General features: G+C 53.9%; 2 protein-coding genes across 5 annotated transcripts; one reads left to right on the top strand and one right to left on the bottom strand.

Moving 5' to 3' along the window:
* ADGRE5 (adhesion G protein-coupled receptor E5) lies at positions 1 to 17,181 on the top strand. Of its 4 annotated transcripts, XM_066346909.1 has the most exons (20): positions 1 to 129; positions 4,103 to 4,153; positions 4,335 to 4,469; positions 4,926 to 5,081; positions 8,263 to 8,394; positions 8,959 to 9,105; positions 10,164 to 10,310; positions 10,394 to 10,437; positions 10,548 to 10,625; positions 12,262 to 12,442; positions 12,524 to 12,631; positions 12,841 to 13,064; positions 13,633 to 13,812; positions 14,845 to 15,036; positions 15,293 to 15,519; positions 15,639 to 15,705; positions 15,839 to 15,930; positions 16,006 to 16,174; positions 16,270 to 16,368; positions 16,454 to 17,181. In XM_066346909.1, exons 1-20 carry the CDS (start codon positions 90 to 92, stop codon positions 16,481 to 16,483), a joined length of 2,499 nt encoding a protein of 832 aa, XP_066203006.1. In that variant the 5' UTR covers positions 1 to 89; the 3' UTR covers positions 16,484 to 17,181. The 4 variants fall into 4 exon arrangements, with proteins under 4 accessions (XP_066203006.1, XP_066203008.1, XP_066203009.1 ...); XM_066346911.1 differs by lacking the exon at positions 8,263 to 8,394; XM_066346912.1 differs by lacking the exon at positions 8,959 to 9,105.
* On the bottom strand, positions 17,153 to 24,977 carry DDX39A (DExD-box helicase 39A). Its single transcript, XM_066347131.1, has 11 exons — positions 24,836 to 24,977; positions 20,853 to 21,064; positions 20,591 to 20,718; positions 19,921 to 20,013; positions 19,373 to 19,556; positions 18,556 to 18,674; positions 18,085 to 18,216; positions 17,884 to 17,993; positions 17,649 to 17,793; positions 17,380 to 17,527; positions 17,153 to 17,301 (listed from the first exon to the last, which is right to left on the bottom strand). Exons 2-11 carry the CDS (start codon positions 21,058 to 21,060, stop codon positions 17,285 to 17,287), a joined length of 1,284 nt encoding a protein of 427 aa, XP_066203228.1. The 5' UTR covers positions 21,061 to 21,064; positions 24,836 to 24,977; the 3' UTR covers positions 17,153 to 17,284.
* Positions 24,978 to 26,023: the final 1,046 nt, after the last annotated feature.

The raw sequence follows: 26,023 nt of genomic DNA, 5'->3' as shown, positions 1-26,023 counted from the left end.
AAATGCCCAGAGGCCACTAGACAACACACAGCTGCCCAGCCTGGGGACACGGGACCACCCTGCCCCAAACCCTGCCAGCAACTCGGGCCATGGGAGGTCCCCACCTCAGCGTCTCCTTGGTCCTACAGGGTGAGTACTTGGGGGCCCCTCTGGGAGGGGCTAGGGAGCCCCTGGCAGCACCTCTTGGTGCCTCTGCTTCCCTGTCCCTCCCCCCTCCATGTGTGGAGAAATAGGAGGCACAGCTGGCAGCTCTGGGGCCTGACATGGAGGAAACCACATGGTTAGGCGAGTGCCGCAGCACATGGGGAGAGCAGCCGGCAATGCCGGAACCCCCACGGGGCAGGAATTTCTGGATTCGCCAAGAGGTTGTTCCCCACCTTGGAGGGATCTCTAAGCTCCCTGCCGGATCACTCTGGAAGCTGCTCCCTAAGGAGGGAAACTAAAGCGGGGTCCGGGGGGGGGGGTTGTGACGTGGGGGGAGAGTGAGTTCTGTGACCCCCTCAGGAAGTCACTCTTAACAGATGGCATAGAGGGGTGCTAGGGAGCTAAGGACAGAAGCCCTTCCACTTTAGGGTGACCCCAGTGCATCTCTCATTGTCCCAGTAGCAGGGGAGTCCCCAGAGACCCCCATTCTAGCTCCCTCAGACCTGGCTGAGACTCAGCTGTGGGTGGAATTTGCTGCTGTGGGTTTGAACTTGAGTTTTGCTGTGACTTCCCCCATGCCTCCCTTCCCGCCCCACCCAGGGTAGCTCTAACGGTTATCAGGGCAGCTTGTTGCCTGGGTAACTAAGCAACAAAGAGAGTTAAGAAATGACACTTGGGGTGCCAGAGCTTCCCCAGGCCACAGAGATGGAGCTCCCTGTCCTGGCCCAGGGCCACAAGCATGAGTTTCATAGTTTTATTCAGGTGTCATTACATAGCATATAATTCACCTGTTGCATGCATACAATTAGATGATTGTTAGTAAATTTACCGAGTCTGTGTGGAACATACCTGAAGGGGAAGGTGACCAGTCACAGAGCCCTGATCCAAACTTGCCACATCTGTAAAAGGGGGCAGGAAAAGACTGGCCTCCACTTTACAGGGTTGTGCTAAATGGTTGAGTGAGTCACGGTAAGAATTAAGTAAACAGTATTTATTATTTATTGTTATTATTTCACTGGCGGGTCTGGAGATGGGCTGCAGGGTCCTTAGCAGGAGGAGCAAGGAGAGAATGACTGCCCCACCCCTGCCACAGGGTCCCTAAGCAGGAATCTGGCTGCCGGGGCTCAGCTAGGGGAATGCGGACCAGATGGCACTGGGAGCAGACGGCCCGCAGCTCCTCTCTGGGCTCCTGTTTGGGAGACTTCCAAGGCCCCAGATGGAGGTCTGGCCCAGCAGCCTCTGTAGTGAGGGAGGAAAGCCCAGCTCAGCCTGATGGGGCACAAAGAAGCCCCGCCCTGCAGGGTCTGGGGAATTGAACCCCTCACTTCCACCTTCCCCAGACCCCTCTTCACCGGGTTCTCCATAAGCTTTTCCTGGGCTCTGAGCCTCAGTGTGTCCCTTTGCAGAGTGGACACATGAACAGAGCCTCTGCCTCCTACGGCAGCTGTGAGCGTGAAAGTTGCTACTGGGGCTTTGGAAGCTGGGGACGAATCAGCCCAGGTCCCACCCTGCCAGGGAAGGTCATTTTGTGGCCTGTCTTACAAAGAGGAACTGGGTCCTTCCAAGAGGAGAACTAACCAAACCCTGTGGCCAGAGAGGAGGAAAAGGGATTCCAACCTCGTTTACCCCACCGGGAGGACCTGGGGGGTGACTCTGCCCTCCGCTGACCTGGGGGGTGTCAAGTTTGGACATTGGGGCTGAGTGCTCAGGGGATCCTCCTGCTTGCACCCCCACAGCTCCTCAAGCCCTGCTCACAATGACTGACCCCAAAGTTCCCCTGGGAGCCCCTCCATGGAGACTGAGCCATGAGTTGTCCCTTCATTTGACCCAGGAAGTGACTCATGTCCTTCCTCCCTGGCTCCCATCCCTCTGAGCCCCCCACCCCATCTGGTCTCCCCAGATTATCGGGGTCTGGGCTGTCTTCCCAGCATTTCCAGATCAGCAGGGACTGGACAGCTCCCTGAAGCCCTTACACATCCCCACCTCCTGCCCAGCTCCCCTCCTCCCTCTGCCCCTCCCCTTCTCTTTCTCTTTCTGTTTCTCATCTCCCTCTCAATTATCTCTCTGTGTCTCCATGTACAATCTCTGGTTCTCAGTCTATTTCTAGGAATTCCTTATTTCTCTGTTCTCTCTCCGTCACTGTTTTCTTAACTTCTGCTTCTATGTTTCTCTCTCCATCTCTATCTCCTTATCTCTCAATTTTTTCTCCACCTCTCCATCTCCTTTCTCCCTATTTCTCCTCTCTCTGTCTCTAGATCAGGGGTCGGGAACCTATGGCTCGCGAGCCAGATGTGGCTCTTTTGATGACTGCATCTGGCTAGCAGACAAATCTTTAAAAAAAAAATAATAACGTTAAAAATATAAAACATTCTCATGTATTACAATCCATTCATTTCCTACCGCTTATGTTCATGGTTGCGGGTGGCTGGAGCCAATCACAGCTGTCCTCCAGGACAACACCAAATTTTTATTGGATAATGCATAACATACACGGGTCATTGTATGGCTCTCACAGAATTACATTTTAAAATATGTGGCATTCATGGCTCTCTCAGCCAAAAAGTTTCCCGACCCCTGCTCTAGATCCTTCTCTGTCCCTCTTCTGTCCATCTCTGTCCCCTTGCCTGTCTCTCTGGTGTACGGCAAGGAGGTCCCCATCTCTAGAGCCCCTGATGCTTGAGGAGGACCCCCAGGACATGCCCTGGGGAGGAGGGTGACCTGAGTGACAGGAACAGCAGGATTGGGGGCTGTGCAGCAGCACCCCCAACGTGAGACCACAGCATCTTCCTGTGTGCAGGGAGCCAGGGGGTGAAATTTCACTACTGGGGCCCATGTGGTCATCAGGGCTGACAGATGTGGGTAAGGTGTGTTTACACCCCTGTTCTTGAGGAATGGTGTGAGGTCAGAGCACCGTAGGTTTGGGGGGATCTGAGAAAACACCTGCTCCAACCCCTTCATTTTCACATAAAGAAATGATGGCAGTAAACACTTTGACACACCAGGCAGTACTTGTGTGCTTAATTCGCACATGACTTTAGAAAAGAGATCCCCTCGCCTGACCAGGCGGTGGCGCGATAGATAGAGCGTCGGACTGGGATGCAAAAGACCCAGGTTCAAGACTCCGAGGTCGCCAGCTTGAGTGCGGGCTCATCTGCTTTGAGCAAAGCTCACCAGCTTAGACCCAACGTCACTGGCTCGAGCAAGGGGTTACTCGGTCTGCTGTAGCCCCACGGTCAAGGCACATATGAGAAAGCAATCAATGAACAACTAAGGTGTCGCAACAAAAAACTGATGATTGATGCTTCTCATCTCTCTCTGTTCCTATCTATCCCACCCCCCTCTGTCCCTGTCCCTGTAAAAAAAAAAAGAAAGAAAGAAAAAAAAAAGAAAAGAAGCCTGGCCTGTGGTGGCACAATGGATCAAGCATGGACCTGGAACACTGAGGTCCCTGGTTCAAAACCCTGGACTTGCTGGGCCAAGGCACATATGGGAGTTGATGCTTCCTACTCCTCCCTCCCTTCTCTATCTCTCTCTGTCTCTCTTCTCTAAAATGAATAAATTTAAAAAATAATTTAAAAAAAAAGAGAGATCCCCTCTTCATCTCCATTCTACAGAAGGGGAAACTGAGGCACCTGACCAAGGTCTTGGATTAGAACCAAGGCCACCTGGTTCCTGTCTGTTTCCTGAACTGCTGCCCACAGGTCAACAAAAACCAAGACCCCTGCCAGGCTCTGGCCCCGCCCCATCCTTCAGCTTCTGAAACCCACCTTCTGGCTATGGGTGCAAACCCTCTGGCCAGGGGCATTGGAAGCCAGGGAGGTGCCACCTGTGCCCCTCTGCTTGAGTGATGGCCAGAGCCTGGGAGGGGTGAGCAGTCCCCTTTCCTCAGATGTGTCACCTGCAGGTCTCTGTTAACCTTCTGTGTTCTGTGTCCCCACCCTCCATCTCTCTGTTCCAGCGCTGTGTGTCTTGCTGACTCTGTTGGAAGATGGGCCCCAGAACACCAGGGGTGAGTTTCTGGGAGTCCCTCAGCCCACAGCCAGAGCCCCCCAACTCCCCCCCACCCCCCGCCTCTCAGCCCAGCCCAGAGAAAGGCTGTTGCAGGGGGAGGCTCAGGGTCACCCTTCCCACCACCCTCCCCAGCCCCTGCCTCAGCCCTCCTCTTCTGACCATGGTCTCGGTCCCCACAGCCTCGGCCCCCACAGCCTGTGCTCCCTGGTGCCCTCCCAACTCCACCTGTGTCAGTGCCTCCGCCTGTCGCTGTCTTCTGGGATTCAGCTCTTCATCTGGGGAGATCTTCACCAGCCCTGCGGAGAGCTGTGAAGGTACAGAGGCTTGGGGTGGTGGAGGGCCACATGGACATGTAGACGGTTGTGGGGGCCTCAGCCTTTGCTCTCGGACCGTCATCAAGGACAGAGAAAAGAAAACATGAATATGAAAAGTGAATAAACACGGCTTCCTAAAGAGAAAGAGGAGCTGAGTCTCCAGGAGTCTGGAACCTGTGCCTCAGTTTGCCCTTCCAGGACTGGGGAGAGTGTGCAGCACCTCCACTTAGCGCTTCCTCCAGCACCCAAACCCAGGGTGACAGGCAGGAGGCTGAGGAGAGCAGAGCTGACCGTGAGCTCCCGGGTGGATGGCTGCTGCAGCGGGCTGCCCCAGAGTCTAGTCCTTCCTGAAAGGCACTGAGTAAGCAGCAGGCCCCCTGCTAGGAAGGGTAAGGCTCTCTGCCCTGAGGGCACTCGTGTCTTTGGGAGGTGACCCTTTACTTCATTTTGTTCCAGACATCAATGAATGTGCACCACCGTCGACAGTGACCTGTGGAAGATTCGCAGACTGCCAGAATACGGAGGGAAGCTACCACTGCACGTGCACCCGGGGATACAGGCTTGTTTCTGGGGCAGTCAAGTTCCATAATGAGAGTGAAAACACATGTGAAGGTAAGATGACCTGCATCTTCCATCTCCCCATCCATGAGGTTTGGAGTCACCAGACCCAGCCATTCCTGCAGCACACAGGGTGCAGGGCCCTGGTTACAGGGGCAGAGCCCAGGTCTGAGTGGGGACAAGTGTGCCTGTCCCTCCAGCACAGACAGGCAAGATGGCATGAGAGCCAAGGACCCAACTCCTGGTTTTGCTACCTGATGACTATGTATGTGACACTGGCCAGGACACTTATTCAGAAATCACTGGTAATGTGCAAGATGTGATAGTATTGTGATTTTATGTTAAAAAAAGAAAAAAGAAAAAAATAGGGTGCCTTTCTTTTACAGATAAAAACAAAAGCAGCTTTGCGTTTTGTTAACTGTATGACCTTGGACACATTCTTCACCTCTCTGTGCCTCAGTTTATCCATCTGTAAAATGGAGTGACAATGGTGCTTACCTCACTTAGTTCTAATTGCTGGGAAGGTATATGACATCAGAGAGCACAACACAGTGGTGGCTGCTGGGTTTTTAGATTGTAATCATTATGACCTAACAGCCCCTCTCCAGGATGGACACCCCGGGGGACAGTGCCCCAGGGTGGCTTCTCAGAGAACAGCTGGCCCAGTGCATCCCCTCACCAGGGACCCAGGAGGAGCCAGGCCTCCATGCATCACTCGGCTTTGCCCCTTTCCAGGTGGAGCAGGCGGGCAAGGAAGGGGCTTCAGGCATACGCAGGGGCAGATGGGGCCATCAGTGGTCAGGAAGAAGCTGGGACTCACCCAGAGAGAGGGGTTAGTGCAGAATACAGAGAGGGGAGGAGGAGTCTGAGCTGAGGACCCTGGGGGACTCTGAGCAGGGTCCACAGGCCCACCCTGCTGCAGAGAGGAGAGCCCAACACCAGCGTCCCAGCCCCTTCCCTCCTGCCCCAATGCAGAGGGAGATGGCAGAGCCTCCTGGTGGGAGGGAGGGAGGGAAGTGCGCATCTGCACCTGCCTAGAGCCTAGTGGGATGGCTCCATCCACCGCACTGCTGGTCCACAGGGACCTCTGTGGTCGGATGTTATGTCCCAAATATGTAGCCTGACCAGAGAGCACAGTCTTTATGCGAACTGGAGAAAGGTCTCTCTCCTCCATGTAAACACAATGTGGTTGGGGAATGGAGAATGAATTGGTTATTAGCCCCCATTTGTCTCCTTGGCCGGACCCCTGTGTGCAGTAAGCAATGCACGTGGTGGTCATGGGTCCCACTCAGTGCACCCAGACTATTGCAAGCCGTGTGGCCCAGGTGGTGGCTGTGAGTGTGGAGGAGATGTCAGGCCAGGGCCAAGAGAAAGGGCTGGGGCTGCTGGGCAGAGACATGGATGCAAGAGTGAGGTGGGACAGGTGGGACCTCAAAGAAGAGAGCAGTCTGCTGGTTTGGGTCAGGATCTGCCACACAGCTTTGTAACGGGTTCAGCTGGGCCGTCTCTGCACGGTCTTCTCAGCATTCCAGCCTTTGCCGCCCCTGAGGACGTCCTCTCATGTCATGGCCCACGAGGTCTGCTTTGAGCAGAAGACCCAGCCACTTCCACAGCTGCTCACCCCACTTTCTCCAGGCATCAAAGGGCTACTCCAGGCACCTACCTGCTCTCCCAAACCTCTCTGAACCCCAAGGCTCAGAACCCTCTGCAGAGGCCACTTCTAGGAGTTCGGAATGCTTCCCTGCTCACCTATAAAACAAATGAGGGGGGAGGCATTCAAGCTGCTTCAAGAGCTCATGGCAAAGTGCTTTCCAGAGCTATATCCATCATCTTCACTATCGTCCGTGACTGCCGGGGTGAGACCTGAAGTCACCAGAGCACACAGGATCGGCCATGCCAGGAGCCCTCACAGACCCCCTGGGCCATGAGGAACCTGGGACCCTGTCAAGGAAATTGGGAGAAGGGAGAATCAGGCTCACCTGGCCCTGGCTCTGGCCAATGCCACCTGGAGAAGATGCCTTCTGCCACCCTGACCCCAATTCTCAGCCACTCAGCCTCCATCTGTTTTCTCAAGCAAGCCTTCACCCTGACTCTCCTCAGTAATTTCAGTTCACGGGACTGTGGGCAGCTTGGATGACTGGGACCCAGACGGGTTACCTATCAGGAGTGGGCAGGGTGACACTGACCGCCCCCACCCTGCCCCAAACTTAGAGTTGGATCAATGAAGAGGCTCCCATCTGGACCAAATGATAAGAGAGAGTATCATCAGGGACCATTGCCCCACGCTCGACCCTTTCCCAAGAAAGTCAACCCAGGTGCCGTGGGGGCCCAGACCACTGGGTGACAGAAGATGGAGACTGAACCCAACTTGGCAAGGCCCACAGGTCTGTGTCCCTGGTGAGAGGACAAGGAGCCAGAAACCCCTTCCACTCTTCACCCATTGGTACCTGCTCCCTGCTCCAGGCACTGGCCCTTGCCCACTGCTGGCCTTGCTCACACGTGCATTCTCATCACTTCCTGCCAATCCAGGGCATGCCTTCATGGGGATCAGAAGATGCACTTTTATTGTCCCAGAGCCACATGGCTGTATGTGAGCCCACTGTCCATCACAGCCTGGCACCCACTGTCCAGGTGGCCCTGGCCCATCTGGCAAAATTTTTCATTTTGGGTCCCTGCCTAAAAGCCTTGCCCTCCAGGGTTCAGGCTCAGGGTGTTCTTAGTCCAGTCCATGGGCTGGAGTCTCAGAGTTAGTGTGGAGAGGAGAGAACTGTCTCACCAAAGTCACCAGGATTTCAAGGAGAACTCAGCCAACAGGACCCACCCTGGGGGAGTCAAGACAAAGGCCACCAAAATGACCCTACTCAGGGAATGCAGCATTTCTCCTGCTCTTGGTTCCAGGAAGGCCCGTTCGGGCCCTTGCCCAAGTCCTCAGGCTGGGACACAGGTGGCAGCAATGTCCCTGCTCTAGCTGGGAGTGGCCCGGGAGTCTGAGGGGATCAGAGCTGGCAGGGAGGACTTGAGCTGCTCTGGCCACATCTGGACAACAGGGCATAGAGGCTAGGCCACCATGCTTACCCATAGGACACTTCCATGTGGATTAGAAAAAGCACCCACTCACCTGGGAGGAGACGATGGGGCCTTCCAGATGTTTCTATGCCAGGAAACATGGCTGACTCCCATCCCTGAAGGCTGCCCACTGCGGCAGGTGTCCACCGCTCTCTCCTTCCCATTGCAGAAGTGGACAAATGTCAGCTGAACCCCAGAATCTGTAAAGGGCACAGCATCTGTGTCAGCACCCAGGGCAGCTACGCCTGCAAGTGCCCGCCTGGGTTGGAGATGAGCCCAGAGGACCCGAAGCTGTGCAAAGGTAGAGCCCCCACTGCGTGGCTGGACTGGAGCTGGGGAAGGAGCCCAGGCAGGTCCTGCAGCCGAGGGGGCGGGAGAAGATTCTCAGCTCCCCAGATGCCAAGGGCCTGCCAAGGCCTTGCCCAGGGATTCACCTCCCTGGAAGGTCCTGCCACAGAGCAGGGAGGTGGCAGGGACTTCTGGGCCTGGGGTTTCCTTGTGGAGCCCCTGAGAGCACCCCCAGACCCTTCCCCTTCCTCGTCTGTCACAGGCAAGCAGAAGGGGTGACTTCCGGTTCCCAGAAAGGAAACTTGGGCCAGGGCCCAGGAGGGAGTAGGCAGGAGTCCTTGGTCAGGAGGTCCAGCCCCCATGACTCAGCTTCCCTCCTGGATTTGCCACCTATAAACTTGGACAATGGTCCCTGCCATGTCCGTCTTGCAGGGAATCCACCATAAGGGGCTTTGAGGGTGAAGCTGAAGGTCACCAGGTGGTGGCATGTGTACTAAAGGTGGGGTCCTTCGTGCTGGACAGTAAGAAGTGGTGCAGTGAGTGGAGGGAGGGCCTGACGCTCTGGCTTTGTCCTCAGATGTGAATGAATGTACCTCGGGGCAAAGCCCCTGCCACAAATCCACCCACTGCCTCAACTTTGTGGGCAGGTATGAGTGCCGCTGCCGCCCTGGCTGGAAGCCGGTTCCTGGGTCCCCCAATGGCCCAAACAGCACCATCTGTGAAGGTTCGAAGTTCCCCTCCCATAAATGTACCACATCTTCATTATTTTGATTAGCCATCTTAAAGGAAGCGGCTGCACTGAGCTTTGGCAGAGAAAGGTGGCAGCACTTTCAGCGATGGTGTGTCCTCTGCAGGCCGTGAGGACCGGGGGCCTGGGCCGGGCAGGGCTCGCCTTCTGATTCTGTTCTAATAAGGGCAGGGTGCCGCTCTGAGTGGCATCGGTGCCACAGCCCACAGCATCAACACGTGGAGAGCTATGAGTGTTGCAGCCTTCCCGGTTAAAGGTCCATCACAGGACCCCACAGTCCATCCTGCAGCACACGTTAGGGGACACAGTGTGGGGATGACACCTGCACACCCACAGTCCTGCCCTGTTTATGTTGTGGGGATGCTCTGAGATTATGATGCTTTTACAGTGAAAAACATCATCACAGATTTGTGTCCTGATGGGCTAGGTGGCTGGTAAGCAGGGCGTAGTGGGGGTGTCCTCAGTGTGAACACTAGGGCATTTGAGAGAAGGGGCAGGAAGGATGTGTGCAGTGAGTGGAGGGAGGGCCTGAGGTTCCTGGGTCCCCCAATGGCCCAAACAGCACCGCCTGTGAAGGTTCAGAGCTCAGATCCCACACCCCCAAAGGCTCACAGCTCAAACCATCTGATCACCTACTCAGTGGCACCTACACAAACCCAGCAGAATGAATGCTGGGTACCCTGCTGGGCCAGCCTTTATTTAATTCCTTGAGGCTAAATGGGAATAGATCTGGGGAATCTCAGAGAAGGAGCTGGGGTATCAAGATAACGGCTACTGGAGGACCCCAGGCAGTAGCTAAGTAACTAATGGGGAGTGAGGTATTGAAACACCTCACACCCAGTGCATCTATCTGTATGGGGCTCACCTGACATATGTCCACCACTCAGGGATGTGCAGTCACCAGGTAGCATCACCTCCATCCAAAGGGTGAGGGGTAGGGGGCACCAACACGGGGAAGTGGGAGGAGCACGGAGAGGAGAGAGGCCTGATCCGGCCGGGACAGGCAGGGTCTGACTCCTTCTTCATGTCCCCAGATGTGGACGAGTGCAGCTCCGGGAAGCATCAGTGTGACAACTCCACCCTCTGCAACAACACTCTGGGCTCATACACATGCCTCTGCCGCCCAGGCTGGGTGCCCAAATCTGGATTCCGGAATAATCAAAGGACTACCCAGTGTGAAGGTACCCAGCCTGACCTGTCCCTAGACCCTGCCTCCAGAACACAGACTCTCAGGCCTAATGAATGGCTGTTCTGTTCCCTGCAGAGATCTTCCCCACCTGGACCCCGCCCCCTGGAGTCAAGAGCCAGGTGAGTGACTCCAGCAGGGACTAGAAGGCAAGAATCCCTCCATTTAACTTCCCTCATGCTCCCCTACCCACAGTGAGGCTCTCTGACCCCCTAATCTCCTTTATCTCCAGAATTTCTCCCGCTTCTTTGAAAAAGTCCAGGCTCTGGGCAGAGACTTCAAGCCAGCCTCAGCCCAGGACACTATGACGGTAAAGGCAGGACCTGGGGGGGGGGACCCTGGGACATGCTGGGGTGGCTGGGGATGCTTCAGTGTGAATGGAGACAGCCCAAGCAGGGCCTCTGATCAGAGAAACATGTGGCTGTATGCACAATATATATATAAAGTATATATCCACATCACACACACAGGCCACAAACACCTGAGTTCCCCAATGGCTGGAACAGGGCCTGCACGCACATTCACACTCAAGAGGGCTATAATGGCAACAGAATGAAGCAATTAATAATTTTGCCTCTGGAGCTGAGCCACAAAGGTTCAAATCCACCACCACCATCACCACCACCACCTTCCTGCTGTGCCTTCAGGCAAGTGACTCCCCTTCTCTGGTCTCAGTTTCCTTTTTCATACAGTGGCTGTGAAGGTTTTTTTTTTTCTTACAGAGACAGAGAGAGAGTCAGAGAGATAAACAGGGACAGACAGACAGGAACGGAGAGATGAGAAGCATCAATCATTAGTTTTTCATTGCACGCTGCAACACCTTAGTTGTTCATTGATTGCTTTCTCATATGTGCCTTGACCGCGGGCCTTCAGCAGACTGAATAACCCCTTGCTGGAGCCAGTGACCCTGGGTCCAAGCTGGTGAGCTTTTGCTCAAGCCAGATGAGCCCGCACTCAAGCTGGCGACCTCGGGGTCTTGAACCTGGGTCCTTCCACATCCCAGTCCAACGCTCTATCCACTGCGCCACTGCCTGGCCAGGCAATGGTTGTGAAGGTTTTAAGTGAACTAAGAGAAGGCTCAAAAAATAGTGGCTGGGCCCTAGCCAGTTGGCTCCGTGGTAGAGTGTCGGCCTGGCGTGCAGGAGTCCTGGGTTCAATTCCCAGCCAGGGCACACAGGAGAAGCACCCATCTGCTTCTCCACCCCTCCCCCTCTCCTTCCTCTCTGTCTCTCTCTTCCCCTCCCACAGCCGAGGCTCCATTGGAGCAAAGTTGGCCCGGGCACTGAGGCTGGCTCTATGGCCTCTGCCTCAGGCACTAGAATGGCTCTGGTTGCAACAAAGCAATGCCCCAGATGAGCAGAGCATTGCCCCCTGGTGGGCGTGCCGGGTGGATCCCGGTCGGGCGCATGCGGGAGTCTGTCTGACTGCCTCCCCGTTTCCAACTTCAGAAAAATACAAAAAAAAAATAAAAATTAGTGGCTGGCACACAGTAAACAGATATGTTTTAACATGTGCACTTAGCCCAGTAGAAATATATGAGAGCACTTTATATCATTTTAAATTTTCCAGTAGCTTTATTTAAAAAAAAAGTAAAAGCAATGTGAAGATTGCGTTTAACCCAATAGATCCAAAATAATTACCGTTTTAACATAGTGCCACATATGGCTCATGGCAACTGTTCTGGATAGTACAGACTTAGAACAAAACCTGGGTGAAGTCAGTAACTGATATATGTCAGGTGTCATTTTTATATGTGCACACAGGCTTATACCCAATCCCTCTACTTGTCTTTTGGCTACTGCAGTGTCTCGATGATTCCCCTATGCCTGTCCCACAGGCAACCTGGGTGGTTCTCCAGTGTGACCCCCAGTGAGGGGGTGAAATCAGGGGTTTTGGGGTGGTCCCTGTGGTGCAGAGACCCAGCAGCTGTAACCTATCACCCTCAGGAACTCATCGAGTCATTGGATGAGCTGCTGAAATCCACTGGGGTCCTGAATGAGCTGGACTTGTGTGACCAGCACCGCATGGCTACCCACCTGCTGTCATATCTCGAAGATGTCCTGAGGAAGCTGGCCAAGACCATACCTTCTGGATCCTCCTTCACTTACAATTCCCCTTCGAACTCGGGTGAGGCCTCTTCCTGCCCTGTCCCAGCCCTGTGCCCCATCCTGCATTCAGAGACCCCAGTCACTGTCCCTCTCCCCTCAGAGCTGTCCCTGGTGATCCAGGAGCACGGGAATGGGACCATCATCATCGGCCAGAGCCATGCACGGATGCAGCTGAACTGGGCTGAGGCAGCCGGAGTCGGGGACTCAGGTGACAGCAGGGATCCAGAGGGGCACCTGTGGGAGAGGGAAGAAAGAGATGGGATGTGGCTAGGGAGGAAGTTCCAAATATGTAACAATTGAAAACTGAGCCATTGCAAGGGACTCCAGGCGTCATGGTGGACTAGCCGAGCCTGATTTAGCTGTCGTATGAGGGAGGAAGGAGAGAGGGAGAAGGCAGCCAATGTGTCTGTCCCTCAGGCCCCATCGTGGCAGGCATATTCTCCAGCAAACACATGCAGAAATTGCTGGAAAATGCCTCCTTGGAGCTGGACCCTAAGAAGAAAGCCAAGCTGGAAGAGATACATGAAAGTTCTGTCGAGGCTAACGAGTACAGTCTCCTCTCCGCCATCAACACGGTCTTTTTGAGCAACAAGAACACGGAGAAACTAGGCTCCCCTGTCAACTTCTCCTTCTCCCACCCTGTGAGTCCTTTGGTCGGGAGGGGGACTAGCCCCACTGTTCACCCCATAGCCAAGGTCATTATGGCCCCTCTTCCGTCTTTATTTCCCCACCTCTGCCCATTCTGCTACTTCCTCAAATGTATCCCAGGGCCTTTGCACTTGCTGTGCTCACTGCCTAGTACAACTTTCCCTTAGATGACCCAATCTTTTAACTGTTTCTAGTCCTTGTTCAAATGCCATCTTCTCTTTTAGGCCCTCCTTGACCTCATTTAATCAATCATGCCCCACCTTTCTCCTTTTATATTTTTTCTTTTTAAAATAGCACTTATCACCTTCTAACACACTATCTAGTTTACTTATCTGAGGTTTATTTTTTATTGTCTGCCTCCACAATGAGGATATCAGCCCCACAAGGCAGGGGCATGTATCTTCCCTGTTCACTGCTGTGTCCCCCAGCCTGGCACGCATGTACGTTCTCAGCAAATACTTGTCAATGAAAAGCAGTCTTCCTCAGATCCAGCCAAGCTCAGAACCCCAGAGTATGCTCTAGTCTAGGCTAACATCTCTAACCACCCCCACCTGCCCACAGAAGACTGAGAAACTTGAGCCATGGCAGGAGCTAATCTGTGCCTTCTGGAAGGGTAACAACAGCGGTGGGTACTGGGCTACCACAGGCTGCAAGAAGCTGGGCAGCGGGAGTGTCAGCACCACCTGTCAATGCGACCACCTGAGCAGTTTCGCCATCCTCACGGCCCACTATGACGTGAAGGTGAGCAACCCCAGGGCCACCCTCAAAAGCCCTAGGTTGGCCTAGGTGTGACAAGCAGCTAGTTCTTGATGGTGTGGCCCAACTGATTCTGTATGATTGCACAGCCCAGGTGGTCCCATGCCATATCCGTCCAGCCCTTGCCCTAGGACTAAACATTATGGCCTGACACTGGAGGCCCTGTTACTGCTCGTGGACCTCTGACTACCTACCCCAATCCCAATCCAATTGATCCAGTTGCTAAATATCACTAAAAGCTGGAGCACAACTTTCTGTATGTGGCCTGAAGAAATCCATAGATAAACTGAGCCATGTGGATAACTGGAATGGGCCAGAAAGAAAAGGGGGAGGTTGGTGGTGCAGGCTAAAGGCCCAGGAAGCACTAAAATGTGGGATTTGTGTCTGACTGGTAGTGGCACAGTGGACAGAGCGTCGAGCTGGAATGCTGAGGTCATGGGTTTGAAACCCTGAGGTCGCCAGCTTGAGGGTGGGTTTGTCAGCTTGAGCATGGGGTCGCTGACTTGGCTTGAGTCCCCAAGTCAAAGCACATATGAGAAGAAACTAATAAACAACTAAAGTGAAGTAACTACAAGTTGATGCTTCTCATCTCTCCTCTCTCTCCCTTCCTGTCTCTCTCTAAAAAAGAAAAACAAAAACAAAAGTGGGATTTGTGAGCTGATAGGTGTGGCCAGGTGTGGGAGGGGCAAAAGATGAGGTTAGAAAAGGGGACCGACCCATCAGTGTTGGAAAAGAATGTGACAGTCATGGCTTCACTGGGGACCTTTTTGGGAGAACAGGCTGGGTGCATGGTGGGATCCTGGGTGTGTGTATGCGGTTTGGGGGTATAGTTAGGATGGCAGAAACAGAGCAGGTTTGCTCAGATGTTGAAGGCAGAAGAGGTGGGGTGAGACGATCAATCTGATCTGAGTTCTGCAGGCCAGGCACGTCCCGAGTGGGTCTGGGCTGTGGGGCCCACAAGGAGGGCAGAAGGCCTCAGGGTGCTGAATGAGACCTTCCCACCCATCCTGCATCTAGGACCAGAAGCTGGCCCTGATCACCAAGCTGGGACTGTCGCTGTCGCTGGTCTGCCTGCTGCTGTGCATTCTCACCTTCCTGCTAGTGCGGCCCATCCAGGGCTCGCGCACCACCGTGCACCTGCACCTCTGCATATGCCTCTTCGTGGGCTCCACCATATTTCTAGCGGGTATCGAGAATGAAGGTAGACAGGTGAGACCGTGACTCCGTGCAGTGCCCCCTCACACCTAGGTGCTGGGCCAGCGAGGCCTAGGAGTAGCTCCGCGCACTCCCTGGGCTTGGTGGGGAGATTGTGGCCCTGCCCACTCACCGGATTGAGCACCGCCTGGCTATGCCGGAACCCCCCTACACTCTGTTCGCGGCTGGCTCAATAATGTTCCTGCCAAGGACTGGCTCCAGCGGCGCGTGGCCCCACCCTACGCTGACGTCGCTCTGCCTGGCCCCACAGGTGGGGACGCGCTGCCGCCTGGTGGCGGGGCTGCTGCACTACTGCTTCCTGGCCGCCTTCTGCTGGATGAGCCTTGAAGGGTTGGAGCTCTACTTCCTCGTGGTGCGCGTGTTCCAAGGCCAGGGCTTGAGGAAGCCCTGGCTCTACCTGATTGGCTACGGCGTGCCAGGGCTCATCGTGGCCATCTCGGCTGCCGTCAAACCCGAGAACTACGGCCGCCGTATCTAGTAAGTGAGGGGTTATTCGGAGGCGCCCAAGGGCTGGTGGGGGAGGCTAGACTACACCAGTGCCCCACTTCCCTGAGATCCTCTCTGGCTTCTGACCAGACTCTTCCCTTCTAATCCAGCTGCTGGTTGAACCCCGAAGGTGGATTTCTCTGGAGCTTCCTAGGTCCTGTGACCTTCATCATTTTGGTAACAATACCCCACCCACAGTCCACCCTCAAAGCTCCAGCCACCTGGCCCTTCATTAAACCTAATAGACCAGCTCTCTCCTTGCCAAGTTCCAAGGACAACCCCTAATGCAAACTGTCTGCTCCCCACCCAGTGCAATGCTGTCATCTTCGTGACAACTGTCTGGAAGCTCACTCAGAAGTTCTCCGAGATCAACCCAGACATGAAGAAATTAAAGAAGGCCAAGTGAGGGCAGGGGCTGACCGGGAGAGGGGGGATGTGTGAGGTGGCCCCCTGCTGCAGCTGCCCTCCTCCCCCCAGGGTGCTGACCATCACGGCCATCGCACAGCTCTTTGTTCTGGGAGGCACATGGGTCTTCGGCCTGTTCCTCTTCGACCCAAGGAGCCAGGTGCTAGCCTATGTCTTCAGCATCCTCAACTGCTTGCAGGGCTTCTTCCTCTTCCTGCTACACTGCCTGCTCAACAAGAAGGTGGGCTGGGGTCAAGCTACAGGGAGTGGGGAGGGACAGTACCGTTTCCTTTCCGGGACTGCCTCTCCACTGACCTGGCATCCTGGCTCTCGCAGGTGAGGGAGGAGTACCGCAAGTGGGCCTGTATGGTCACTGGGAACAAGTACTCAGAGTTTGCCACGTCTACATCCAGCTCCGGCCCCAACCAGACTAGGGTAAGGGCCAACCCTAGTGTGGAGGTGCCTGGCCAAAGGCAGCCCTGGGCTGGACTCAGTCCTCACTGGGTTCCTCTCTTTCCAGGTTCTCAGGCCGTCGGAGTCTGGCATGTGACAAGGTTCTGGCCAGGGCAGCAGCTCCTGTGGCCTCAGCAGCTTTGCACATGCTAAAGACTGTCTTCTCCTCTCCCTCCGCTCTGCTCCCTTTGCCCTCCTGCCTCATGTGCTCCTGAGAGGGGGAGTTGACAGCTGTCTGGCACCAAAACCTGGAACACAGCCAGGGTAGAGTCAGACCTGATGGGGCCCCTCATTGGGACCCAGGGTGGGCAGGAACTGGCCCAGGACTGTAATACCTTGCCCTGGTAACACAACACCTGGACAGAGAGGGCTCCTGTACCCACATGGCCTACCACTCACCTGTCTTTGCTACAGAATGAGGTCAGGGTGCTAGGGTTCAGCTTTCCTGTTAAGCTAAGACTAAGGTCAAGGATGGGAGAAGAGCAAGGCCCCTCCTGGCCCCGATGCCTGTGGCTCACGGTACAGAGGCCAGTCAGCCTCCTGCGCAGATGGTTCTGTTTTGAAGGTGATGGATGTTGTGTAGTGTGTGGATGGATGTTGTGTAATTTTTTTTTTCTTAAATCTGTATACATTTTTCAATGTTGACATTTAAAATTAAATCGTTCACTGATACAGAAAGTAGCTTTTGCTGACTGGCTAGGGGCTCCTTGGCCAGGCCCTTGTACCTCTGAATGTGGAGACTAGTAAGAAACAGATGGGTCAGAGCCAAGCTTCCATAATAAAAATTTATTCTTACACAGATCTATAGCTTTTAAACAGTAAAAAGAAAAACCCAGTCGCTTAGAAAGGAGACTTGAAGCAGCACATGGGAAGCACATGGGAAGTGTCTGGCACGTGGTTACCGGCTCTGTTCAACTGTAAGACACACATGGGTAGGCCAGTGAGAGGCGGAGAGGCCCCCAGGCCCCGCCCATCCCTCCTGCCCAGCCTTACTGTATGTGGAGATGTCAATTTCTTCAGGAAGCTCTGCCACATTCACTTCAAATCTATCCTGAACATCATTGAGGATTTTGGCATCATTCTCATCAGACACAAAAGTGATAGCCAGGCCTTTAGTGCCAAAGCGACCAGCACGGGCCACCTGCAAGGAGATAGGAACATGGGGCGGCCACACAGCTATACCCTGGGGTTCAGAGGACAAGCTGGGCCACGCCCCCAGGAAGGGGACATCAGGGAGGTGACACCTCTGTAGAGCCACTCACTCGGTGGAGGTAGGTATCCGAGTCCTCAGGCATGTCATAATTGAAGACAATGTTGACTCGCTCAATATCCATCCCTCGGCCAAACAGATTGGTAGCCACCAGGATCCGCCGCTGGAAGTCCTTGAATTGCTGATAGCGTGACAGGCTGGGTCCAGGAGGAACGAGAGGCACCCATCAGGTATGCGGTTCCTCTGAGGTAGCAACCCCTCTGAAGGTCATGGTGGCATGTACTCACCGTTCCTCCTGGGCCATGCCCCTGTGGATGGCAATGGCTGGGAAGTTCTGCTCCACAAGCAGCTGGGCCAGAGCCATGCAGCGCTGCACTGACTTCACAAAGATCACCACCTGCCAGAAAGAGGCAGTGGAGTCAGGGCCAGGGTCCCCACATACTGTCCTTCCCCAAGGCCCAGAACCCCTCAATAGGCAGCAACGTCACCTGGTTAAATTCCAACACATCCAGGAGGTCGAAGAGTTTGCGGTTCTTTTCGCTGTCTTTGAGCTTGACATAGTACTGCTGCAGACCATGCAGCGTGAGCTTGGTCTCGTCATCCACAAACACCTCCATGGGCTGAGGGGAGCAGGGACGGGCAGGGCTTACTTCTGGGCACTCTGACTACCCAGAACCTTCCAGGAGAGATTCCATGCTGCGACGCTTCCCAGAGAGGCTGCTGTACCCAGTACACATTTCTTTCCCAACAGCTGGCTCTAAGCTCTGGTCTGGCTCAGGTGTGGACCAAGCTCAGCTCCCAATCTGACAAGACAGAGGGGAGAGGGCGGACTCCACAGACTCTCAGCACTGTTGTGCTGTCAGGGCAGCATGGGTGTCATGCAGCAGCAGCAGCTTGGACCCCAGGACCCAGGAGGGCCAAAGCTGCTGCACTGAGGTCTTGGCCACTGCTCTACTCACATCTTGCATGAACTTCCTGCAGACGGGCCGGATCTCCTTGCTCAGGGTAGCACTGAACATCATGCACTGCTTCTCGTGGGGAGTCAGGCGGAAGATCTCCTGCACGTCCCGCCGCATGTCTGGGTGGGCAGGGCAACAAACAGGTGGGCTTGAGTGCCTGCCAGACCTCAACCCCCACCTGAGACCAAACCCAGCCCCGCCCGACCTGGCACCAAGATGAGGGTGGTGTGAGCAAGGAGCGGAGGAAGGGCTGAGTCCCCAATGCCTATAGGACTGGACTCGGAGTGAGCGCAGGCCCGGGAGGAGCTGCAATCCACTTACACGCTGCCAGAGCGGAGCAGCCGTGCCAGCGCACCTCGAGCCACGCTTCAGGGCGGCGAGCCTGAGGCAGAGACAGCCACTGGGGTGAGAGCTGCAGCCTCCTCCCAGGACACAAGCCCCATCTCTGACCAGCCCTGTCCAGGCTCACTGAGGGCAGGCATGGGGCCTCGAACTATAAACACCTGCAACAAGTGAGGTCACAGCAAGTCTAAAGCTAACATGCATGTGTGTCGGACAGTGGCTCACTTGGGCCCTGTAGTCCCACTCACGTTGGGGTCAGAAGTAGCAGATCACATTAGGCCAAAACAAAAACTTACCCTAAAATTGTTTACAGGAGACCTGTGTGCCAGCCACCCACCCACATGAACCCACTTTGGGGAAACTCTTGGCCTGCCCTGTCAGGGCCCACCTAGCTTTGAAGTCTAGGGGGCTGCAAAGGGGTAGTGTACAGCTGGGTGAGTCTCTGGCAGCCCCCAGACCCGGCGAGGATACTCACCCAGCTGCTCCAGCATCTTGTCACACTCGTCCAGCACGAAGTGCTTTACATTCCTTAGGTTGAGACTCCTGTTCCGCACGAGTGCCAAGATACGACCTGGAGTCCCTACCACAACATGGGGACAGTTCTTCTTCAACACCTCTTCGTCCTTCTTGATGGAAAGGCCCCCGAAGAACACAGACACCTGTGTAGGTTGAGAGAAAGTCACTTTTACCTGTCTAGGGGCTGAAGCCTCGCACCCCACTCCACACTAACAGCCACTCAGCCTGCAGCCCTGCCAACTATGGCTGTTGTAGGCCCCAATATCCCACAGCTAGAGAGGCCTGAGAGCCTGGGCACAGCGCCACTAAAAAGCAGCCCAGGGTTGGGACCAGCACAGGCCTCTGGGGGCCATGCGTAATTCATCAGGCTTTTAAGAAGCATAAACCACCGCAAACCTCAGAGGCAGCTCTGCAGCCAAGTTTGGTAAATGCTAACTGGGTCAGAGCTGAAGCCATCCAGCCAGCGCAGAGGACCACAGGCGCCAGGCCTGGCCCACCGGGGCTCACCTTGACACTGGGCATGTACTTCGAGAAGCGCTCATACTCCTTGCTGATCTGAAAGGCCAGCTCCCGAGTGTGGCACATGACCAGGACTGTTACCTATGAGGAGGGCAGGAGAGACTCACTCAGGCAATGTCCTAAATCTATCCTGGCCAGAGCCCACACTACTGCTCTCTAGCCAGCTACCCAGGGTTTTTAAACCACACCACCTCTCACTACACCTCCCTCCTTCCCCATCTACCCTAAGGAAACAAGGCTTGTGCACCCAAACACAGTCCAAGAATGATGCCCAGCACGACAAGAACAGAACACCGGTATTCACCTCAATTATCCCCTAAGAGAGTGGAACATAATTTTTGTGACATGAAAAAACAGCTATGGCCTCTCAGCAACAGCATTAGTAATAAAGCTGTGTGCAACTGTAATCCACCTTCAGAATAGGGACAATTTAGAAAGTATCCAACAAGTAACAGCCAGGTCTCTGGATAATAAAACTGGGAACTTTCCAGTTTTCCTCTTGCCTTATTATTTTGGAGGATGTTTTGTTACATCTAAGTACTATACTTCACTTTAAGAGCCCACAAAGAGAACATGGGAACAGGAATTGTTAACAGGAGGAGCTGTGGTACCTGCTACCTTAAATAGCTTAGGCCTGGGAGGGAGAGCGCCCACCCACCTGTCCATTCACGGGCTCGATCTGCTGCAGGGTAGCCAACACAAATACCGCCGTCTTGCCCATGCCGGACTTGGCCTGGCACAACACGTCCATGCCCAGGATGGCTTGGGGAATACACTCGTGCTGAACTGAGGGAGAGAGAGCATGTGAGTGACTGGAAACCGGATGCTCCCTCTGTGTGGGCCCCTCACCAGGTGGCTGAGGGAACCACAGTGAAGGCGGTCAGAGAAGAGGTGTAGTGGGGAGGACCAGAAAGGCATACCCTCAGATGGATGCTCAAAGCCACAGTCCACTATGGCCCTCAGGAGCTCAGGCTTCAGCAGAAAGTCCCGGAAGCCAGAGCTGTGGATGGAAACGTAGGATCCCTTGACATCTTTCTTGGGGGGCACTGGGGTACTTTCTGCAGAAGCCTGGGGTTCTTCATCTTCCTCATAATCCAGAAGCTCATTTTCCACATCCTGTTCTGCCATAATGCTGAGAACAGAGGAGGAAGGGCCCAGAGAAACAACTGAATGCATGTAGGAAAACCCACCAGAAGGGAGGAGGCTTAGCAGAGGCTGCAGGCTACTGACACAGGTCCAAGAAAAGCAATGCACTGGGGTCATACCTTAGAGGCTGGCCCAGAAAGCCACCCAGCTAATAAAGCTGAGAAAGGATATTATTTGGTGGCCCTTCTTTCCCTCATCCCTACGTTGACCCCAGTAGCATGTCCAGCAGCTCCATCTGTGCAGTCCCTCCAGCTTCAGCCAGTTGTGGTCACATCTCTACTACTCTCCTCCAAGCTGCTTCAGCTCCTCCTATATCCTGGCAGCTCTCCCTGCATCCACATGTGCACACACCCTCACCAAGGCTTCAGTTGCTCTCGGAGTGATATTCTAATTCCACCCCACAGCTCTCCCAGCCCATCTTCTTGCATACCATCCCTTTCAAAATACCCCCAGCCTTGCTTGGTGCCCAGACTCATTGAGCCCTTACTCTAAGCCAAGGGTCCCCAAACTTTTTACACAGGGAGCCAGTTCACTGTCCCTCAGACCACTGGAGGGCCGCCACATACAGTGCTCCTCTCACTGACCACCAATGAAAGAGGTGCCCCTTCCGGAAGTGCGGAGGGGGCTGGATAAATGGCCTCAGGGGGCCGCATGCGGCCTGCGGGCCATAGTTTGGGGACACCTGTTCCAAGCTTTTACAGCCCATTGATGCTACCAGAATCCTAGGTCTTTGCACAAATGCCTCCTCAGCATTCTGATCTGTTCTAATGAACCACCTGAGACCACCTAGCCTAAAGGAGCCCTGTCTTTATCAATTCCCAGGGAACCCACCCAGCCTGCACCTGATGCAGAGACCTGAGTTTATGAGATCAGCGTCTGCTCAGCCCCGGCTCCTCCCACTCTGTGGTCTGCACTAGGGAATAATTAAGTGCTCTCATGAAAAGGCCTCCCACTGGACCTGCGCCAATAAAAATAAAGTCAAGATGGTAAATGGAATTAATACAAAGCTAGCTCACCTCCTGATTTTATTTAATCCAATACATACAGAGTGCCTACTAGCGGTGAGAAGTGCCATAGGTGCTACAGGGACCCAAATATGATAATACTGTCTGTTGTCACTTCTGCCCCATCCCAGCTTCCAATCTAGGGGGTAGAAGTGCTGAAGAAGCCCCCCTTCCTGAGGTGGGTACAGAGGGTCCTGGGCCCAGTTTCTGGCCCTCCTGTCATTCATTCTCTCCAGTGACTTCATCTGGCCCAGGGCTTTCACCATCTCTGTACTGAGGTCTTTCAAAGTTGTGTCAGTAACAGCAACAAATCCCCTCAAGTTCCAGACTCAGAGCTCAAAAGGGCCAGTGTAAACCCTCCACTTCTCCCCACAGGCCTGCTTCCCCAGCTAGAAAAGGCAACTCCATCCTCTCAATGGCTATTTTCTCTCCATCATTCTGGCCATCAGTCGATGAGCCCCACCAGAACGATCAGCCAGTTCTCACCCCTGCTACTTTGCAGGTCCCCAGCTGTCATTACCTTTTCTAAGTTAGAACAGCTTTACTGACATAGTCACATGCTACAGCATTAAAGCATACAATTCAACAGTTTTTGGTGTAATCTTAGATACATATAATCATCAGTTCTAGAACTTCTCAGCACTTCAAACAACCCCTGTACTCTTTAGCTGTAATCATATCCCCCCAACACCTTTGGTAACCACTAGTGTACTTTCTCTCCTGTAAACATGCATACTTTAGACATTTCATATAATGGAATCATACAACATGTGGTCCTTCGTGTCTGGCTCTTTCACACAGCATGCTTTCAAGATCAATGCTGTAGCACGTATCATTACTTGATTCCTTTTCACGATAGAATTTCCCATTGTATGGAACACAAAACCAGTTTATCCATTGTCTGCTGATAGAAATCTGGGTACCATCATCTCCTGCCTGACTTATGGCAACAGTCCTCTCACTGGTCTCCTCGTTTTCCATCCCCAATGACCCTTCACCTACTCTGCCCACAGCAGCGAGGAGCCTGTAGAAGCTAAATTAGAGACTGTCACTGCTGCTCAGAAACCCCCACAGGCTCTCACTCTAGTCAGAATAAAATTCAAGAGTTCTCACCATCCTACAGGGCCCTCCACGACCTGGTCCCCTCTATGGTCAGACCTCATCTCCCCCACTGCCCTCCCTCACTGGCTTTAACTGTTAGGCCTCAAACATTCCTCAGCACCTTTGCACTTGTTGCTTCTGCTGCCCAAAATGGTCACGAATTCCCCCACTTCATTCAGGCACATTGCTCCAAAAAGGCATTTCCTGCTGACCCCAATCTAAAAAGCACCCCAAGTCATGACAGCCCCTTTGCCTAACCAAAAGCCTAACAGGACCTGGCATACACCAGGTAAGCACTCAACAGTAATGGCTGCGTAAATGGAACTAAAATCAAGGCCACAAGGAAGAGTTTAAAGACTAAAGAGAGCACATATTATCTCATTCTTCAAAGAAGTCATCTGATACAAGCCTTGAGGAGTCCAACTGGCAAAGACAGGAAAGGGTCATTTCCCAGGCAGCAGGAAAATGACCAGCAGTCCCCAAAGCACCAGGCCCTTTTGGGGAAGAGTAGGGCTGCCTGGTTGACATAGAGGCAGAAGACAAAGGTGGAAGAGAGGGTCAGGTCCAGGGTGTTTGAACTAGGAATCTCTGATTATGTTCTAGATTTGAGTGACTCAATAAGTACTTCCCTTTCATTTGACCAAGTGCAAGTTACTAGGAGTAGGAGTAGAGGATGTGACCAGCATCAGAAAAAACCAGTCACCAAGGGAAAGAGGATTAATCAAGGTAGGGGCCTTGTTAAGTAGGGAAGAGTGTGGAACACTACCAGGTGGGACCATGTCCTGGGTGATCTGTACCAGGTGGGCAAAAGAGAGCAGTGTATACTACGCTGGGCTTTAAACCTAGCTGACACAGAGGAGATGGTGTGTTTAAAAGAAATAATCAAAGTCGTCTTTATGGGTAGACAGATTTGGGAACACACTAAGTTTGAAATACAAAATTTTCTACAAAGTATCTAGCCAGGACCTAAAACTCAAAACAAATTAGCTCAGGAGAGAATTTGGCGAGATCTGCCCCACTAAGAGTGGGTGACAGAGAATGCTGAGGCTGGAGAAGCCCATGAACTTTGAAGCCGACACCATGACAACTCAGACACGCGCGTACCCTTTCATCCACAAATCCCAGGAAGGATATGCACTTCAGAGTCTGTTCCCTACTGGGACATATTTTGTTACCCCAAATTTCTGGAACCACGAATCCCCCCTAAACCCAGAGCAAAAACAGAGCCGAGAGGGCGAGTGGTAAGTCCCTTGGGCTCGGAGAACCCTGTCGCTTCCACAAGCTCCAGCTTCTCTCATCGCGGCCCCAGACCCCGGCGTCACCCTCCGAATCCCTTCCCAAACAGTCCCGGGATGCCACGAGGTCTCCTCGGACAGGCAGGATCTCTCCCAAAATTGAGATACCCAAGTGTGGCGCCATGACAGCACCTCCGGGAAACAAGCCCGCGTCCCGCGCGCTGACGTCCCGCCCCTGGCGCATGCGCCCCGGCGCCCAACGGCCGCAGCCGCGCGCGCAGATACCCCAACCGCTCCGCCTCCTCGCCCCGCGCCCCTTCCTCCTTCTCTCCGCAGCTCCCGGCGTCTCCCCTAGCCCGCTCTCCCACAGGTCCAACGCGCCACATCACGACCTCGCGCCCCAGACGTACCGCTCACCTGGTCCCCCGTCCTCCGCGTGCCCCGAAGAGAACCTACCGTCCCAGATTACCGGTCCCGCTCCTCCACACGAGCTAGAGCACTTCCTGACTCCTGCGTCCGACTGAGGATCTGCTCACTGGACCTCTGGCTTTTCAGTCAAGAGAGGTGGAAGCAGTGATTGAGCTCTGCGAAGAAGTCAGGACACTATTGGTGGAGAAAGAAAAGGGCGTGCCTACCTACCTCGCGTTCATTGCTCAATCTAAAAATAGGCGCTCGAGTGGGCTGGGCCATCGGCTGCTGCGTGCATCACGTGATCATGGTTTGCCTCACGGTGGGTACCGCCATTTTTGATACTGGCAATTGAAGCCTGGATGATTGACCTGTGTGTAACAAGTTTGTCACTCTTATGAAATGTGACCTCTATCCTGACCAGGCGGTGGCGCAGTGGATAGGTTCGAGACCCCCACCGGCTTGAGCACAGGCTCATCTGGTTTCAATAAAAGCTCACCAGCTTGAGCCCAAGGTTGCTGGCCGGAGCAAGGGGTTACTGGATCTGCTGAAGGCCTGCGGTCAAGGCACATGTGAGAAAGCAATCAATGAACAACTAAGATGTTGCAACATGCAACGAAAAACTAGTGATTGATGCTTCTCATTTCTCTGTCCCTGTCTACTCTACCCCTCTCTCTCTCTCTTAAAAAAAAAAAAGAAAAAATGTGACCTCTACATTGGGCACGGAACTTAGGGCTTTTGTACTGGCAATAATCGTGACTTCCTGTTTCTCCATGGAGGAGGCTCTGAAAAGGCTCAGAAAAGATTGGGAGCTTGAAATGACTCCAGCATGGAGAGGATATTTTGCACCTGCATTGGTGGTGTTATAAAGAACCATACCCCAGATTCTGAAAGGCACTGTACCTCACTTCATCGAGTCCACGTAGAGAAACCCAGTCCAGATGAATTTTGAAGAGTTTTATTGAAGAAGGAAATTTGTGGCCCTGGCCAGTTGGCTCAGTGGTAGAGCATCGGCCTGGCGTGCAGGAGTCCCGGGTTCGATTCCCGGCCAGGGCACACAGGAGAAGCGCCTCTATCTGCTTCTCCACCCCTCCCCCTCTCCTTCCTCTCTGTCTCTCTCTTCCCCTCCTGCAGCCAAGGCTCCATTGGAGCAAAGTTGACCCGGGCACTGAGGATGGCTCTGTGGCCTCTGCCTCA

Source organism: Saccopteryx leptura, chromosome 1, assembly GCF_036850995.1.
Source record: "Saccopteryx leptura isolate mSacLep1 chromosome 1, mSacLep1_pri_phased_curated, whole genome shotgun sequence".
Lineage (NCBI taxonomy): Eukaryota > Metazoa > Chordata > Mammalia > Chiroptera > Emballonuridae > Saccopteryx > Saccopteryx leptura.
Note: the sequence above shows the minus strand (reverse complement) of the source record. Positions and strands in the feature narration are given on the sequence as shown.